We start from the raw sequence: 15,498 nt of genomic DNA, 5'->3' as shown, positions 1-15,498 counted from the left end.
CCTTCTCCTCCTTCTCCTCCTTCTCCTCCTTCTCCTCCTTCTCCTCCTTCTCCTCCTTCTCCTCCTTCTCTTCTCCTCCTTGTCTATGACGTATCGGGTAGCGTTGATGAGCTCATCGGGCACGCTTCTTTCAGGGGATTAACGGTCTGCAAATCTTGGAACGGAACTTACCAGCCAAAAATTCGGCGCTGGGCGTGGCGTCATTGAGCCGGTACCATGACCGGGCCGCCCGCGAAGCAACCAGTCGAACAAGCATCTGCATACCGAATGGTGTAGATTAGCGATGCCGTGCCAGCTCCCGAACATCTTCTGCGGACGGCAGTCAGCACTAATTTGGTGATACTTCAGTTGCAGCCGCTGCCAGGGTCTTCAAAACATCGTTCATGGTTTCATAGTCTGTGAAAGAAGCTGCTCCAGCGTAAAGAACTAGCAGTCACGCTGTTTTTCGGATTGATCAAAGTCCCTCCAAGTCTCACGGTTGAACAGTTGAGGTTTCAATACATCCCCATGAAAGATGACCCTAAAGATACCCATCCAGTCAAAGCGAGGTATTGGTAAGCTGAAGAAGACTTATTTTCTCGTGAGTGGCGATAGGGTCTTTTCTTTCGCAATCAATGTGGTGTTTCCATCGATAGTCGACCCGTAGCGCAACCTGAATCGAGACGAGGGTGCGCATTTATATTTTTCGCTTTTGTGGCTTGAGTCTTCAATCTCTATGGACTATCATGACCACCATCCAGGGTCCCTCTTATGCATGAGAATATAGGGAAATTTTGATGCTCTTTGGTCTTGGAACATGGTGTCGCTTGTACTGGTGAGCCTCGTCTAAGTCACTATCCTAATCCCAAGACAGAATGTTATACTCTCACAAGAAAGCCATCGTCGAATAACGTTTGAAAGCCTGAATCTAAGCCAGTCACTATCCGGGCACGTTTTACTCTCCGTAAGGTCGATCACAGGATATTTGAGAAATACAAAGCTATTTGCCGCTTAGACAACTAGAATAATAACAGCAAACTAAACGAAAGGAATAGGGTACTTCGATACAAAGACTTTCAGACAGTTGAACTCCAAAGGACATACCAGGATCATTACGAAAGCCAGGGGAATTTAGTTTGAATAGTCCAAGAACTCAACGTTCGTGACTGGGTGGCGCAGGTCAATGAGGCTGGGTGCGACTTACCGGTTTATATTAGTCAGCGAACGATCATAGTTAGCATGGCCACTTTCAGAAAATGATCGCAAATCTGCTCACGAGTAGCCAAGCATGTAATTTGAAGTACCTGAGATGAGCTATCGGTGAATCCCACAGACTTATCGCCAGTCCTCATCACGTATATGAGGGTGTTTATTTACTCTCTTCCCTAACCGTCTCTCTCTCCTCGAGCTCCATTTTCTTATTCTCAACCGCCATGCTCCTCTCGACGTCCTGTGCGCGTTGCTCAGCAGAGACAGCTCCAAATAAGACATCCATATCCTCCAGCGTCCGGCCCTTCGTTTCCTTGATGAAGAGGAAAGCAAAGATACCCATACACAAACAAAAGATACCGAACATCAGGAACGTCTTCCATCCAATGTGGTTGATGGCCTCCGGCGTGATCTTGGTTATGACGAAGTTAAACAACCACTGGGTCGCCGCTCCCATACCCACACCGTACGCACGGAGTCGTGTAGGGAAGATTTCGCTCAAGTAAACCCAGGGAACCGGGCCCCAGGACGCGGAATATCCGATGACGTATAGATAGATCATGGCGACCATAGCAATTGACGCTTTAGACACAGTGCCTGCTGAGGCTGTGGTTGGATTCGGAGGGTGCGTGGCCAATACTGCGCCGATGATGAACATCATCACTGACATCCAGGCAGCCCCCGCCATGAGAGACTTCTTGCGACCAACGAAGTCAATGCCAATGATCAAGAAGATTCCAGTAGTGATAACCTTGACAGTACCGTAGACGCCGGTAGCAAAGAGAGAGGCGTTGTTCTTCGATACACCGACTGTCTGGAAAATTTGTGGTGCGTAGTACCCAATTGAATTTGTTCCGCTGAATTGTTGCCAAAACATTAGAACAAAGCCGGTGATGAAGCGGTAGCGGTTTCCTGGCAGAAGGCATTCGCGCCAGGTAACTCCCTCAGTCGCGTTGAGCTCTTCCTCGATAGCAGCCCGAATTTCTGCAAGCTCCTTGATTACATCCGGGCTGTCCACCGACTCGCATCGAATATGAGCCAGAGACACGGCGGCTTCACTATGACGTCCCTTCTTCATAAGCCAACGGGGCGATTCCTTCAAGAAGAACAGACCGATAAGCATAATTCCGCCCGGAATGAGCTGAATGGCCACCGGCACCCGCCATTGCTTGGTGGATACTGGGATGTGGAGTGACACGCCGTAGTCCAACCAGTAGGCAAAGGTTGACCCAATAACGAGGAATTCCTGAAACAGGCCGGCGATACGTCCACGAACCTCAGGTGGCGCATTCTCTGATACGAACACGGGAGTGATTGATGACATTCCTCCGATACCCAGACCAGCGATTACACGTCCAGCATATATCATTCCAATCTTATGGTGTGCAGCCGTCTGAATAGCCGCACCGACAAGAAATACGACCGAGAAGCCCATGAGCGAATATCGACGACCGAAGCGCTCGTTGAGGAAGGCTGCAGCGATGGCACCGAAAAAGCATCCAGCTGTGAGGAGCGACACCACGTTGGACGATACGTAGGCATTCTGGGCGCTTGCAAATCCAGAAGAGTCCGTTGGAAGGCCAAAGTCTTTTTTGAAGGCTTTGAGTGACAGCACGCTTCCCATGACACCCGTATCATAGCCTATAGGTGTCAGATAACGCCGACGACTCGAGCACGTCACTTACCGAACAGAAGACTGCCCATATAGGCCACGCTCGTAAGCAGGTAGACCCTGCGGTTCTTGAAAAACTTGGACGGCATCTTGACGCGAGCTTCAGGTTGAGGGCCTGGCAAAGCAAACTCTGCCCGGGGGACCGCCATTTACATACTGGGTGCCTTCGGAATTGCCGCCAGCTTCCCCAGAGCGGAGAAGGCCACCATGGGATTGTTGTCCCGAATTCTCCACGTTCCGGGGTTTAGTCTTGTGCTAATCGCGAATAGTGTCCACATCTCGGCGGCGTCGGCTTCCTTCGTTCCACCAGTCATTCGCGCGCTTGCTTTCTCAAATGCCGACCAAATTCATGGCGAAGGTACACGCCGAACGAGAACATCACCAAACCTTCCATACCCATGTTATGGTGTTGAGTTTCGACAACATAAACGCAAGCGGATTTCAAGCGGCCAAGACCCCTTGGCAAGTCTTATCCTGTACTCCCAAGGTGGTGGTGCAAGCCAAGCGAACTGCACTTTCATCAATCAGGGGGGGGGCGGCAGGGGCAACACCTCGGTTGTCGGGTCGCAGTTAGCGGCCCGACCAGCAGGAATGTCCACCAAGAAACAGGCCCCATGACCAGGAAACGTTCATTTGTCGCCGCGCAGCCGCCTGGACAAGCACAAACACAGCGCTTTGTTCTCCAAGCTCCTCGTGTGACAAAACATGGACACCGTCATGACCGCTTGGCGATGGCGTGGCTGCAGACACAAGCGGGCATGGTCCAGTAATCTCGTCCCACTAGGATTCCGTTTCAAACCTGTAACATACGAACGGAAAAATCGTCTCCACCACACAGTACCTCTCGTTGTTGCAGCGCCAACCCACCGCCCCACGCAATCAGAGCCGAGATGAGAAGCCACGCAGCGTATCGCCGCAGTGGAGATTGTGAACTCAGTATCTGACAGCTGCGGGACAGGAGAGCTGCGCGCGCATGGCGCTCGTCGAGTAGCCAGTCCGGAGACCTGCTCACTTCCAGTGCACGTGACTGAGGATAACTGGCTGCGGAGATCATGGCGCATAATTTAATGCCTCTTGCCTTCAATAACGCCATAAACGCATGACGTTTCGTTTGTCGCCGAGGCATGGTGTTTTGCTGTCCAGACCACTTATACAAATGTGGACGTTGCTGGGCTGTTTCAGTTTTCTTGGAGAGTCGACTGCCATTCGACGACACCGGCGTTCTACGGATGGAGTTCATGGACATGCATGCAAGCGATGCCGTTCCGTTCCTGCACGGTCATGAATTCATCAAAACAGCTTGGCACGCGGTTGAGCCAGCCCCATTTCGACGCCCTGCGGCAGCTAAGGAGCATACACGACGTCTAAATACGCACTAGAGCTCATGAGATTGATGAGGTTTTGCTTGGCCCCAGACTAATGCTCGGTAACGAGATGCAGGCATAGCACTAGGACCGTCATTTCCAGAATCTTGGATGCAATCCCACACGGATGGTGGGATGAGTATAAGAGCCTCAGCGTCTGCTTCATGGAGAGAACAAGCTTGAAGCTGCACCCTCATTTTCTACACGCTCTTTAGCATTCACTCGCTTTCGTTTCGAACCTCCATTCGTCTTATCTTCTTTCATTCATCCTTTGAAACATACTCTCACTCTCTAACCAATCACCCAACCCACCAACGAAAATGAAGACCGCTATTGCTTTCGCTCTCGCTGCTGGCAAGCTCGCTGCTGCCCATGCCACCTTCCAGAGCTTCGTCATCGACGGAAAGGACCAAGGCCAGCACTTTGCCGTCCGAACCCCTTCCAACTCCAACAACCCCATCCTTGATGTCACATCCAGCTCTATGTCTTGCAACGGCGGCACCAAGGCTGATGACACTCTCGAGGTTGCTGCTGGCTCCGAGATTGGCCTTCAGTGGCACCACAATGATGGCGCGTCTACCGCCGGTGACAACGATGAGCCCATTGCAGCTTCTCACAAAGGACCCGTGATGGTCTACATCGCCCCTGCCGAGTCCAACGGAGAAGGTGATGTCTGGGTCAAGATCCAGCAGGATGGTCTGACCGGTACCACTTGGGGTGTTGACAACTTTATCACCAACAAGGGTCTTGTCAATGTCAAGATCCCCGATCTCGCTGCCGGAGATTACTTGATCCGCCCTGAGATTATCGCTCTTCACGAGGCCAGCTCCCAGGGCAAGGCCCAGTTCTACAACGGCTGCGGTCAGATTAAGGTCACTGGCTCTGGCTCCGCCAGCCTCCCTTCGGGAGTCGCCTTCCCTGGCGCTTACTCTGCGACTGACCCAGGTGTTCTGTGCAACATCTACGGCGGGGAGGTCAAGTGCACTGCTTCCGGCAGCGCTGGCTACGACGTTCCCGGCCCTAAGGTCTGGGACGGTGCTTCGAGCGGCTCAGGTTCGGGCTCTGGCTCTGCCCCCGCTTCGTCTGCCGCCCCCACTGCCACCGCGGCCGCTTCTTCCGCCCCTGTCTCCTCTGCCCCGGCTGCCACCTCTTCTGCTGCCGCTGCCCCTGCTCCTACCATCGGCTCTGGCTATGAAACCGCTCCCTCGGCCACCCAGCCTGCTGCTCAGCCCACCGCCACCGCTGAGGCTGGCTCTGGCTCTGGCTCCGGCTCTGGATCCAGCCTCCCCGAGCAGTTCACCATTTCCGAGTTCATCTCATGGCTCGAGACCAAGACCGGGTCGGCTAACGCCAAGCGCTTCGCCGCTGCTTTCGCCCGCCGCGCTCACCCCCGTGACTTCGCCTAAGCGAATCGCAATATTTCACGATCTTCTGCATTCTTGTCTACCACGTAGACGGGCTGGTTCTCTGAGAGTATGTTCTTGGATATAGGCTGCGACCTATCTTTTTTGCATGTGCTGCGATGCGGCCGCTTCTTTTCACTGTATATAGCATTCATGACGAATGGAATCGAAAAGCTCATTGTATGATATGAGATTACCATGATTGTGCCCCTTTCTTGGCTTCGAAAAATGTGATGGTTTCCCGAATTAATTTGACAATTGACCTCAAGGGCCCGACACTACACTACCACGTAATTGCAAGGCGCTCGGTTTCATTCGAACATTACAGCGTGTTGCACACGCAGCGTGAGAACGTGTCCTGGAGTCACTCCGTTAAATCTGGTATAGACAACATGAAGAGCTTTCTCGGTTCGTATACAAGAGACACACTGCTCTCAGTGATGAAACTGATTGACTCCTGTCGGTCGCCGTCACCTCACACAGCCTGCCATTGCAATCTATCCTCCATCTCCATAGCCGCTATGATCGCACAGCCCACTCCAGATCCATCATCTGCACTTGTGATGACGATAGGATCTTGGTCCTCGCCTACACTGTCAAACCCTAATATCTGATCCAGCGCCTTTGCCCACCTCTTCTTGAAGTGCGGATGCTTGTTTGCTACGCTGCCGTCCGCAGCGACATGCCCTTTCGTAATTCCTTCCTCCAAGCAAATCGCCGCAACGCCACAAGCACACAACCGCGCGCCTCTGACTGCAATGAGTTTCGCTACTCGCTGGAAGACGTCCAATTCCTCGTCCGCGACATCCAATCCGAGCACATCCTTGAACATGGCCCGAGTATCGGCGAAGTCCTTAGTCTCGTCGTTCTCAATCTGTGAGAGGAAGCCTGTGTCGATTGAGTATCCCTCTCGCAATTTCCCATTGCCATTTTTCTCCTGATCCACAAAGATAAGCCCCCGATCCGTAAGTTCCACCAGAATCAATCGAAAGATCTCCCCCAGGTACAGACCCGCAGATAACTTCTCAAACATCTGCTGCCCGGGCCTAGGGCTTTCCTCGTCAATTTGTACATCGTACTTCGTCAACGGAAGCACCTTGCGTGCGTTGTCGAAAGCGCCGTACTCGCAATTTATTGCCATCCGGGGTCTCGTGTTCCCATTTTTGTCTTTCAGTCTTTCATCGTCGGGTGAGAGCTTTTTAATGGAGGAGATAGAGGACATGTACGCGGCATTGCATCCAGTTCCGAAGATGCCGCCGATGATGGTGGCAGGGTCATTGTAGGCGGAAGCAACCATTGCGCCGACAGTGTCGTTAATAACGCAGATAAGGTCCAGTGGTAATTTCCTTTCCTCGATCTTAGCGCGCAGCTGATCGGCTACGTCGTGGCCTTCTACACCGTCGATATCAAAGCCCTTGGTCCAGCGCTGTAGTACGGCATGGTCGATACGGTCTTGCATTGCCGGGTAGCTGAAGCAGAATCCGAGGGGCATTTTCTTCTTGTCGTTGTACTCTTTCGCCAGGCCCTTGTTTTCGATGAAGTCCTCCAGCTTCTCGGCCACGTGCGTCCAGAGCTCGTCAGCGTGGGTGGATTTGATGGAGTTGGGGAACTTGTATTGTTCCTGGTCAATCTCGTATCTTTTATTATTATCCTTTGTCGTTTCACCGTGTAGCGTCACTTTACATACACGTAGGTTGGTGCCTCCCAAATCGATGGTCAAAAAGGTGCCCTTTTCTTTGCCCGTAGGCAGGGAATGCACCCATGTCACGTTCATGGGAATATTTTGGTCGTCTTTCGCAAGGCCTGGCAGGTATTAGAAGATAGAGCAAAGAATCCGAATGTCGTGATTCGTACCTTCGTCAAGCTCCTCCTGAAAGCGCCGCACTATTTCTTTCAGCTTCTCACTCGAGATCCACAATTCCTTGTCCAGTCTCTCAAGCTCCTTCTCTAGCTGCGGGGATAACTCTGCCATTGATTCGATTTCCGAGCGCTGACGCCAGGTGCTGTCTTCCTTGACAGGCTCTTTTGACGTCGGCATAATTGGTCGCAAACTCAGTTTAGCGTACAATAGGTACACTGGAAACGAAATTATACGAAGAACAGGATATAAGAGCAGATAAAGTAGGCATCAACTGAGTAGCTGCTACATTATATTCTATGCACTTTCGACATAATGACGTCGACTCACTACCATTCCTGCATCCCACATTTACTCGCTAGCAGTACTTCATCCTGGTTTCCGGGCTGCCTGTGGGACGCCGCAGCTTTTTTCGACAAGATGACGTTCGTTTGGGCAGAAGAGAATTAATGATAGAAGTGTCGGCCCGAGCCTTGCTGATTGGTGGGTAGAGGTGGAGCAAGAGGGACGCTCAGCCAGGAACAAGAAAAACTGCCGCAGCTAGAGACCACAAAAGGAACTCACAGATAGCGCTGATACATAAGAGTAGTCTTTAGGTAACAAATAGCACGTCTGCGGTTGTGGAACAACTTAATAGTAAGTGCGTGGATATATGATGCTGGTGAGCAAGTGACAAAAAGGGTCTCTAGGAAGACAAAAATATATGCAGCGGGTTATAAGAGGTGTTGCCACAGCTCATCTCGCGCCTCATCCAACATGCGGCTTTCCTCGCCCATTTCAACAGTGAATGTTGTTGATATATGAATGAGGAGGTTCATCGCGGCTAATCCCGGCCGCAACGCTGACTCAGCCCCTTTCCGTGGAATTCTCGTTTAATGCCGCCAGCGTGGCTGTCGCTTTCGCCATTCCGGTCCCGCTTCCGAATGCCGAAAGCGCAGCGTCTTTTGTCACCAGGCGCAGGCAAGTGACTCTCAACACTCTCGTACACATGACCCTCCTCACTACGTATACTGCTACACCATAGCCTATGCACCACTACCACGTCCCAATATCATGATACCCACGTCGCGCGCCTGGGCCCTACGTGCAGGCCTTCGGCGCACAACACCGAAACCGCGTTGTCACACCCTAGACTTATCGCACGAAGTCCGCTGCGGTACCACGAAGACAGTGAAAAGATGGTATGCGTCGCCTAAGCCTGTAGGGCAGAAGGCACCAGAGTCTGTCACCACGATTCCTGGACCGAACTGGTTATGGCTTGAGCCCATCTACGAACCGTTCCGCGCTTATGGCAGGGTGCAGAGGAGGAGGCCATATATGACGCAGTTCATAAGCTCTCTGGTGATCTATCTGGTGGGAGACTTTGTTGCGCAGAGTATTGGTTCCCCAGCTCCAGTGGAGAATGTGGAGGGGGAGGAAGAGGGGGAGAGAGGTTGGGTGCAGGCTTGGGCAGAAGATAGGGACTGGGCGAGGACAGGAAGAGCCCTCTTAATTGGAGGTGCGGCGGCGGTGCCGGGGTACAGATGGTTTTTGTGGTTGAGCAACTCTTTCAATTACAGTTCAAAGACACTGTCGCTGGCGACCAAGGTATGTCTTCTGCTCGGTACTTCCCCGTATTAAACGGAGCTAACCCACATGCGCAGGTTGCTGTAAACCAGCTTACCTTTACGCCCTTGTTCAACTCGTACTTCTTCGGCATGCAATCATTACTCTCTGGCATGACTATCCCCGAAACTATCGAGCGCATAAAGAACACGGTACCTGTGTCTTGGATCAACAGCTGCAAATTATGGCCTGCAGTCACAGCTTTCATGTTCGCATTTGTTCCCATCGAGTATCGCAGTATATTCGGCGGTGTCATTGCGATTGGCTGGCAGACCTATCTTTCGTTGTTGAACCAGAGAGCTGCAGCGAAAGCAGAGCTTGAGCACACTCCAGAAGACACGAAGACGCGCGCGGTCCGGCGATGCGAGGAGGATGGGGAGACTGTCGAAGAGAAATGTGCTGCATAAGGTGCGCAGGGCATCGCTTTGGCAAGTGGTTGGTCTATCGGCGACGCCTCACTAAGACCGCCGTTCTACCTTGACTTTCATTGATTTCCTTTGTCATATTAGCATTTGGGCGGCGTTCTGGGCATTAACGACATGGAATAGGATATACCACTGGCTTTGCATAGCCTATGCATTTATAGACAGGCATTGCTACTTTAGATACAATCGAGTCTTGTGTAAAGATCATGAATTAAAAATGGCAGGGTTTCTCCCGCTAGGGTCCCTTTCGACGTACATAGAGATCGCTTCATGAATCACAGAACCGGTGAAGCAAGGCTGAGAAGCACCTCGTATTGGAAAAGCGGCCATCGCCACGTAGAAGAAGGCTGGGCTGCCTTCAAGTACAACCAGGTTGGCATACCACAAAACATCAAAATGCCTAGTCTGTCGAAAATCCTTTGCTGTGGAAGTCGCGTTTTCGTTAACCGCGTGAAGGCACGCCGGCTTCCTTCCAACGCGAACCCTGATCCGGCCGGATGAAAGCGCGCCAGCTGATTGATAACATTGTATGGGAGCACACGCTTGATGGCACCATCTCCGGCACTAAATTCTGGTCACTCGCCAACAACTGTCTAGAACTGTACGTCATACGAGCTTGTGGTAGTGTTGGAACCACCAACGGAGTAGCTATACCTTAATATTTAGCTCTAATTATGAGAAGAACGTACATTGCTTGCTGGAGCTCATGTAAAATGTAGACGACAACATCTACATATACGTAACTCCGACTCTGAGTTTTACTTATAAGCCTGGATGCTTGAGGATTGACTACAGTGATGTTGGCTTTGATGCCGATAATGTCGCAGCTATCGGCGGTATCGGCAAGAGTACCAAAAGCGACAAAAGAAGCGACGGTGAATTTATTGGTGAACAGGGCATTGGATACAAATCCGTGTATAAAGCCGCCGATGTTGTGTGGATAGCGTTAAATGAAAGATTCATCGGAGGAAACCCTTCGGTACAATCACTTCTATCTGGGAGGAGTTCCCAGAGCCTAGAGCGAACAATGGGATAGTGATATTTCCGCGGCTCTCTACTACAAACGATGAGGAAAATCTCGCTAGAGAGCTTTATGAGTTGACGCCGACCTGCTACAATAGAACCCAAAAAGGTTAAAACAAGCGTACCAGAGTGAATTGACCCATAGGGAGCGATGTATCAACAATCCACGAGTCATGAGCGGAGAGAAGCTCCATATTTCCATGGTAAAGTGGTACAATTACTTTTGCAACGCACCGATATTCAAAAAGTAATTGCAGCACCCATTGTCAAAGTCATCTGCGGGAAATGGTTGATCGATTGGAAGAACCTCTACGCATCACTTGAGGTGTTAGATCGCGAAGTACAAATTGCGGACTACGAGGATAAGCCCCGCGATGTGAGAGCTTCGTGGGAGCTGTTTAGACAACTAGGCCTTCAGCGCGAATGGGAGGAACGCCAGCAGAGGTGGAAGCTACTTATGATGCTCGAGCATTGTCGATATACAGACAGCACGCTGAGTTACGATTGACTATTCACCCTCGTTGGCCTCGCATCCGATGCCAACGAGGCCGACTTCGAGCCTGACTACGATTCTAGTTTCCAGCATGTGGTGCTCAAGTTCGCAAAAGCGTTCGTTCGCCAAGGACGGGGATACCCGCTGCTCTATCGCGCAGGCATCTCCGGCACTGATCACGACGCTAAATTGCCTTCATGGATATCTGGCTGGACTGTGAAGCGTCCCAGCGGGCTCTACGACTCCTTAGACCTTAAGTTCTTAGCAAGCGGTCCATAGACCCCACAAACTGTTCTTGGTCCTGGCTCCGATGAACTCAGCGTAGATGGTTACGATATGGAGGTCGTCCTCAACATTAGCACCGCATGCAACACAGATCCTGAATGGGAGGCTTACTTTACTGAGATCGATGCCATGGTAGCAGACGGCGTGCTGAGCAGCACGGTAGACTCAATAGAGGATCTCAAGTGGTAAGTTCCCATCGTGGCAGCCGGAGCAGACAGCGCGAATTTGAAGACGTCGTATGCTGTATTTCGGAAGTACCTTACCACCCACTCACTCTACGACGTCCGGATATCTCCACAGGAATGCACACACAACGTACATGGTGTATCCCCGGGGAATTCGGGCAAGGTTGAAGTTCGTGGTCACGAAGCGGGGATTCGTTGGCGTCGTCCCTGGTTTGAGTCAGGTTGGAGATGCGATCGCTGTCATGAAGTGAGGGTGCGTATCATTTGTGGTAAGGGAGAGCGGGGAGATGTGGTGACTCATTGGGAGTGCTATGTTCATGGGATCATGAAAGGAAAGGGTTTATTGCTGCCAGGCATGAAGGAGCGGACTTTTGCCTGTACTGAGATGGCATATGGATGCTGTGGAGCTGGATCGCATGCATTTGCCCTCCATGGTGTACGCACTGTGGATTTCAGAGTTGCATACTCTACTTACTCTACTAACATAGAAGCCTATATACATCATCGTACGCACTGCCTATCCCGGGTTAACACACGGTAATCAGCATCGTACATTCAGCATGTTGAATAGTTACCCTGGGGTAACACACTGTGCTTTGTTTTAACTATCTCAACGCTCATCCTCCCTTACAGATCCAACCTTGAGGAGCAAGTCTCAATGAAATGTGCTCTTCGCTCTAGTCTCGACATGTTATAAACTCCGGAACATGGCCCTGCAGCGCACTTTGTGCCCACGCCTCATTCTTTCTTTCACGTGGCCAGTGATGTCTGCCTGCCATGGAACTATTTCAGGACCACCTGTCGCACCCAGCAGGCAGCTCACACCGCGAAATCGAGATGGTGTCAAGACACAAGGCTGCCCGGATTCCACCGGGTGAACAATGTTCTCCTCATGCCGTGGCTGGATCCATACAGCGTTCTAACGGTCTCGACACGGTGGTGTCGTTACATGATTTACAGCGTGTGTTCGTCGCTTGCGATACGATATATGCGTAACGAAGGTATATCACCTGAATGTCGCCGGGTCTTATAGTCTTCGCATGTCTGCCTTCACTTTCAAGACACTGCTGCATCACTCCGATTCTTCCACTTGCATGATTGCCTCACATCTTTGCCTCAGCTCTGGTACGCCCGGGACGCCATCCCACTTGTCCAATATCTGGCTGATATCTTCCCACTCCTTCTCCGCCTCTTCGTCCTGCTCCTGGTCGATCATTTCTTGTAGTCGCCTTGGCGTATCCAGGACCCAGCGCACGGTGTCTTTCTGCTTCTGCTTCGTAGCCACTCCCACTCTGCCCTTGTCTTCGCCCTCGACCTGTATGTCTATCCCTAAGCCCTGCGGTTTTGCGGGCAGTGCCTGCATCGAAGATGAGAGCGAGGCGGCGGTCTCAGCAATATGTGCTATGGCCGGACCGAGAGTGTGTGTGGTAGGTGCGAGAGGGTCCATGTTTCCGCGCATGCGGCGGATGGTACTGGTCGCGGAGAGCAGCTTAGAGTAGTTATCGTAGACGAGAGACTTGCGGTCGCTGTCGAGATTTCGTATTTCTACCTTGCAGTCAGTAGCAACCACATAAGGTACGTATACGCTAAAACATACGCGACACCAGGTCTGCTTCCACTCTGAGCACACCCTTCAGGCCTTCCTTCGCTAACAGGGTATTCACGTATGCGTCGGCGTCGAAGTCGGTAGCATCGAGCTCGGTCAGAGTCTCGTCGTCTTCGTGGGCAAGCTCGGTCCTGGTCGATTCTTCCGATATCTTCGCTTCGTTGTCTTTCGCAGCTTTGAGGCCATAGTAGTCGCGCAGCGCGGCCCGGTTGCGGCGCGTGGTCGAAGGTGGTCTAGCGGAAGATTCGAAGGAGGCGCGAGTGGAGGAGGGGCTGCGTATGGACGAGCTTGGTCGCGGCGATGCTATGGTGGACATTGTGCCTTTCAGAGCGTAAAGGGGGCGGTGTATGTTGGCGCGGATTGTTGCCGTATCAACTAGTATGAGAGGTGAGGTTGCTCGGAACATTCACCGATGCCAAGCCTGGTAGGGCTGGCCTAGCAGGAGCTACCCGCCCCGCGTCCGACGCGTTGTGACCCACTTCGCTGCACTCGACTACAAATGGTCACACATCGTTCTGCAAACACAGCAGCCGCGCAGATTACGACCAATTGATCGCCAGCATGGCAAATAACCTCACAGCAGAGCTCACACAGCACCTGAATAGCAGACACCTCTATCCTGCCGCCGTGTGGCTCCAAACCTTCGTCTCCGGTACGCGTCCGAATACGCCGCTGCCTGCACTGAAGCAAACCGCCCTCTTCCGCCTGCTCGCCACCGATATCACCACCTCGCTGCAACCACCATTGCATACAGTACTCCCTCAAGACGTTCTCAACCCAAGGACGCAGACGCGCATCATCGCCGGCCCCATCGTTTGCCAAGTACTCGACATCGAAGACATTGGCCTCTCGCGCTGGGCACAGGTCGAGCAGATCGAGGCCAAAGAACGCGGCGAGACGACCAAAGGCCGCGAGATTGTGCGCGTTGTCGAGGATGAGAATGACGGGACGGTCGCACCTACCGTGCACAGCAGAGGTCCCTTCAAGCTTCTTCTGCAAGACGCAAAGGGTGCAAAGATCTACGCAATCGATCTGCGCGGCATTCAAGGGGTCAATACTGATATGCCCATGGGTGCGAAGCTTCTGCTGCGAAACACTGATGTGAGGAGGGCCGTGGCTATGCTGGAGCCCGCCAATGTGCAGATTCTGGGCGGCAAGATGGACGCGCTTGACAGGGCGTGGAGAGAGGGGAGAAAAGAGCGGCTTATGAACGCTGCCAAGATCTCGGGTGAAGTTGGGAATGGATGAAGCTTTACAACCTGCAAGAAAGACAACGAAGCCGCGGGACAAGCTCACATCCGATGAGAGAACCATGAGCCCTGACCTACGCCGCCTCATGGTAGAGGCAAGGAGCTTGCTGAACGCGATATCGTTCCCGCGTATTCCGAACCATGTGGTCCGACGTCGAGGTCATATGGACGTGGATCAGGTGATCAGACATGCTCATTACCCAGCATGAGCAGAACCAAAGTCTGAGCGGCCACCTAAGATCGATCCACCGCAATTGTGCAGACATTACGTCGAAGACTTTCTCACGACTGGAATGGCCTGACCCCAGTCCCAGCCGCGACAATGTCCATGCAACCCGCCAGTAGCTGTCCAGCCCCAATCCTCTCATCCCGCGCCCATCGAAGCCGGCCCGAATCGCTCCCCAAACAGCCCAAAGCATGCCAATGATAAGCTTTGCTTACAGCTACCCCGCAGCTCCGCCTGCTAATCACAAGACCAGAGTATGATGATCATGCTCGCATGCGCCGCATCCCACACTGCCTTATGACGTCACTCCACCTTTTATCACCACAACTGTATATCTACCCCCTCATATGAAATCGTGCGGCGCGCTCATAGACTACTGCTCTGAAACACCGCTAAGTTAACATTGCTTACAAACAAACCGTACTTGCGAAAATGTCAATGGACAACACCCCCGCGACTACCACCAACAAGACCACCACCGACCCCTCCTCCGGCCAATCTTCAGAGTTCCTAGGTACATCCCCCCTGGCTCACTTCACCCCGTAAACCGTCAAACCCCCTGAATCTCACTCACATTCCATCTACAGAACCATCAAAGTCCTCCGACGGCCCCCAGCGCCGCTCCTCCATTTCCAAGATCGTGGACGCGATCAAGAAGCCATTCCACCACGAGAAAAAGCAGGAAGATGTGCCGCCCGCACTGAAGGAGAACATCGAGCGCATGGAGGAGCGGAAGCAGGAGCGCATTGAGGAGATGCAGAAAGAGGGGTTGGATACGAGTATGCTTGAGGGGAGCAAGAAGGGGCAGTTAAAGCAGACGTTGCGCTAAGCGGATGGGGAAGGGTGTTGAGGCAGGTTGTGAGGTTGTGAGATCGTACGATTGTCATGTATGTATCAGTATGCGGGTGATGCAGC

At 52.3% G+C, this 15,498-nt stretch overlaps 10 protein-coding genes across 10 annotated transcripts in view; 5 read left to right on the top strand and 5 right to left on the bottom strand.

Annotated features, from left to right (window-relative positions):
• Positions 1 to 390, bottom strand: part of CC84DRAFT_1209986 (uncharacterized protein) — a gene marked incomplete at its 3' end in the record, with an annotated part of 631 nt that extends 241 nt beyond the window's left edge. Inside the window, exon 1 of the mRNA XM_018182255.1 lies at positions 172 to 390. Within this exon, the coding sequence (XP_018030038.1) occupies positions 172 to 306 (135 nt within the window). The 5' untranslated portion in view covers positions 307 to 390. The remainder of the gene's footprint in view (positions 1 to 171) is intronic.
• A 958-nt stretch (positions 391 to 1,348) lies between these two features.
• On the bottom strand, positions 1,349 to 2,949 carry CC84DRAFT_1103442 (general substrate transporter; the record flags this gene model as incomplete). The annotated part of the gene is made up of 2 exons (XM_018175013.1): positions 1,349 to 2,829; positions 2,874 to 2,949. 2 exons carry the CDS (start codon positions 2,947 to 2,949, stop codon positions 1,349 to 1,351), a joined length of 1,557 nt encoding a protein of 518 aa, XP_018030037.1.
• Positions 2,950 to 3,575: 626 nt separating this feature from the next.
• Positions 3,576 to 4,106, bottom strand: CC84DRAFT_1181148 (uncharacterized protein; the record flags this gene model as incomplete). The annotated part of the gene is made up of 2 exons (XM_018180532.1): positions 3,576 to 3,640; positions 3,671 to 4,106. The coding sequence occupies 2 exons, from the start codon at positions 4,104 to 4,106 to the stop codon at positions 3,576 to 3,578; spliced, it is 501 nt and encodes a 166-aa protein (XP_018030036.1).
• Positions 4,107 to 4,667: 561 nt separating this feature from the next.
• Positions 4,668 to 5,252, top strand: CC84DRAFT_1052295 (uncharacterized protein; the record flags this gene model as incomplete). The annotated part of the gene is made up of 1 exon (XM_018173492.1): positions 4,668 to 5,252. A coding segment is annotated over one exon (585 nt), but the record flags the coding sequence as incomplete, so codon positions are not given.
• Positions 5,253 to 6,102: 850 nt separating this feature from the next.
• Positions 6,103 to 7,665, bottom strand: CC84DRAFT_1104036 (uncharacterized protein; the record flags this gene model as incomplete). Its single annotated transcript, XM_018175039.1, has 2 exons — positions 6,103 to 7,430; positions 7,482 to 7,665. 2 exons carry the CDS (start codon positions 7,663 to 7,665, stop codon positions 6,103 to 6,105), a joined length of 1,512 nt encoding a protein of 503 aa, XP_018030034.1.
• Positions 7,666 to 8,397: 732 nt separating this feature from the next.
• Positions 8,398 to 9,761, top strand: CC84DRAFT_1130547 (uncharacterized protein). The gene is made up of 2 exons (XM_018175863.1): positions 8,398 to 9,072; positions 9,129 to 9,761. The coding sequence occupies exons 1-2, from the start codon at positions 8,539 to 8,541 to the stop codon at positions 9,495 to 9,497; spliced, it is 903 nt and encodes a 300-aa protein (XP_018030033.1). The 5' UTR covers positions 8,398 to 8,538; the 3' UTR covers positions 9,498 to 9,761.
• An 873-nt stretch (positions 9,762 to 10,634) lies between these two features.
• On the top strand, positions 10,635 to 11,099 carry CC84DRAFT_1232086 (uncharacterized protein). Its single transcript, XM_018183749.1, has one exon. The coding sequence runs from the start codon at positions 10,690 to 10,692 to the stop codon at positions 11,044 to 11,046; it is 357 nt and encodes a 118-aa protein (XP_018030032.1). The 5' UTR covers positions 10,635 to 10,689; the 3' UTR covers positions 11,047 to 11,099.
• Positions 11,100 to 12,291: 1,192 nt separating this feature from the next.
• On the bottom strand, positions 12,292 to 13,423 carry CC84DRAFT_1232082 (uncharacterized protein; the record flags this gene model as incomplete). Its single annotated transcript, XM_018183748.1, has 2 exons — positions 12,292 to 13,046; positions 13,099 to 13,423. 2 exons carry the CDS (start codon positions 13,421 to 13,423, stop codon positions 12,574 to 12,576), a joined length of 798 nt encoding a protein of 265 aa, XP_018030031.1. The 3' UTR covers positions 12,292 to 12,573.
• Positions 13,424 to 13,653: 230 nt separating this feature from the next.
• CC84DRAFT_1169191 (uncharacterized protein) lies at positions 13,654 to 14,431 on the top strand. The gene has a single exon (XM_018179592.1). It carries the CDS (start codon positions 13,669 to 13,671, stop codon positions 14,353 to 14,355), a length of 687 nt encoding a protein of 228 aa, XP_018030030.1. The 5' UTR covers positions 13,654 to 13,668; the 3' UTR covers positions 14,356 to 14,431.
• A 584-nt stretch (positions 14,432 to 15,015) lies between these two features.
• On the top strand, positions 15,016 to 15,412 carry CC84DRAFT_1222680 (uncharacterized protein; the record flags this gene model as incomplete). Its single annotated transcript, XM_018183403.1, has 2 exons — positions 15,016 to 15,097; positions 15,171 to 15,412. The coding sequence occupies 2 exons, from the start codon at positions 15,016 to 15,018 to the stop codon at positions 15,410 to 15,412; spliced, it is 324 nt and encodes a 107-aa protein (XP_018030029.1).
• Between the last annotated feature and the right edge of the window lie 86 nt (positions 15,413 to 15,498).

This window comes from Paraphaeosphaeria sporulosa (genome assembly GCF_001642045.1).
Source record: "Paraphaeosphaeria sporulosa strain AP3s5-JAC2a unplaced genomic scaffold CC84scaffold_14, whole genome shotgun sequence".
Lineage (NCBI taxonomy): Eukaryota > Fungi > Ascomycota > Dothideomycetes > Pleosporales > Didymosphaeriaceae > Paraphaeosphaeria > Paraphaeosphaeria sporulosa.
This window is presented reverse-complemented; position numbering and strand designations above follow the sequence as displayed.

Excerpts from the sequence above, each read along its gene's own strand:
- CC84DRAFT_1130547 (XM_018175863.1), top strand. The coding sequence starts at position 8,539 with ATGATACCCACGTCGCGCGCCTGGGCCCTACGTGCAGGCCTTCGGCGC. Across the intron at positions 9,073-9,128 it reads CACTGTCGCTGGCGACCAAG|GTTGCTGTAAACCAGCTTAC; the intron begins GTATGTCTTCTG and ends CCACATGCGCAG.
- CC84DRAFT_1169191 (XM_018179592.1), top strand. The coding sequence starts at position 13,669 with ATGGCAAATAACCTCACAGCAGAGCTCACACAGCACCTGAATAGCAGA.
- CC84DRAFT_1232086 (XM_018183749.1), top strand. The coding sequence starts at position 10,690 with ATGTATCAACAATCCACGAGTCATGAGCGGAGAGAAGCTCCATATTTC.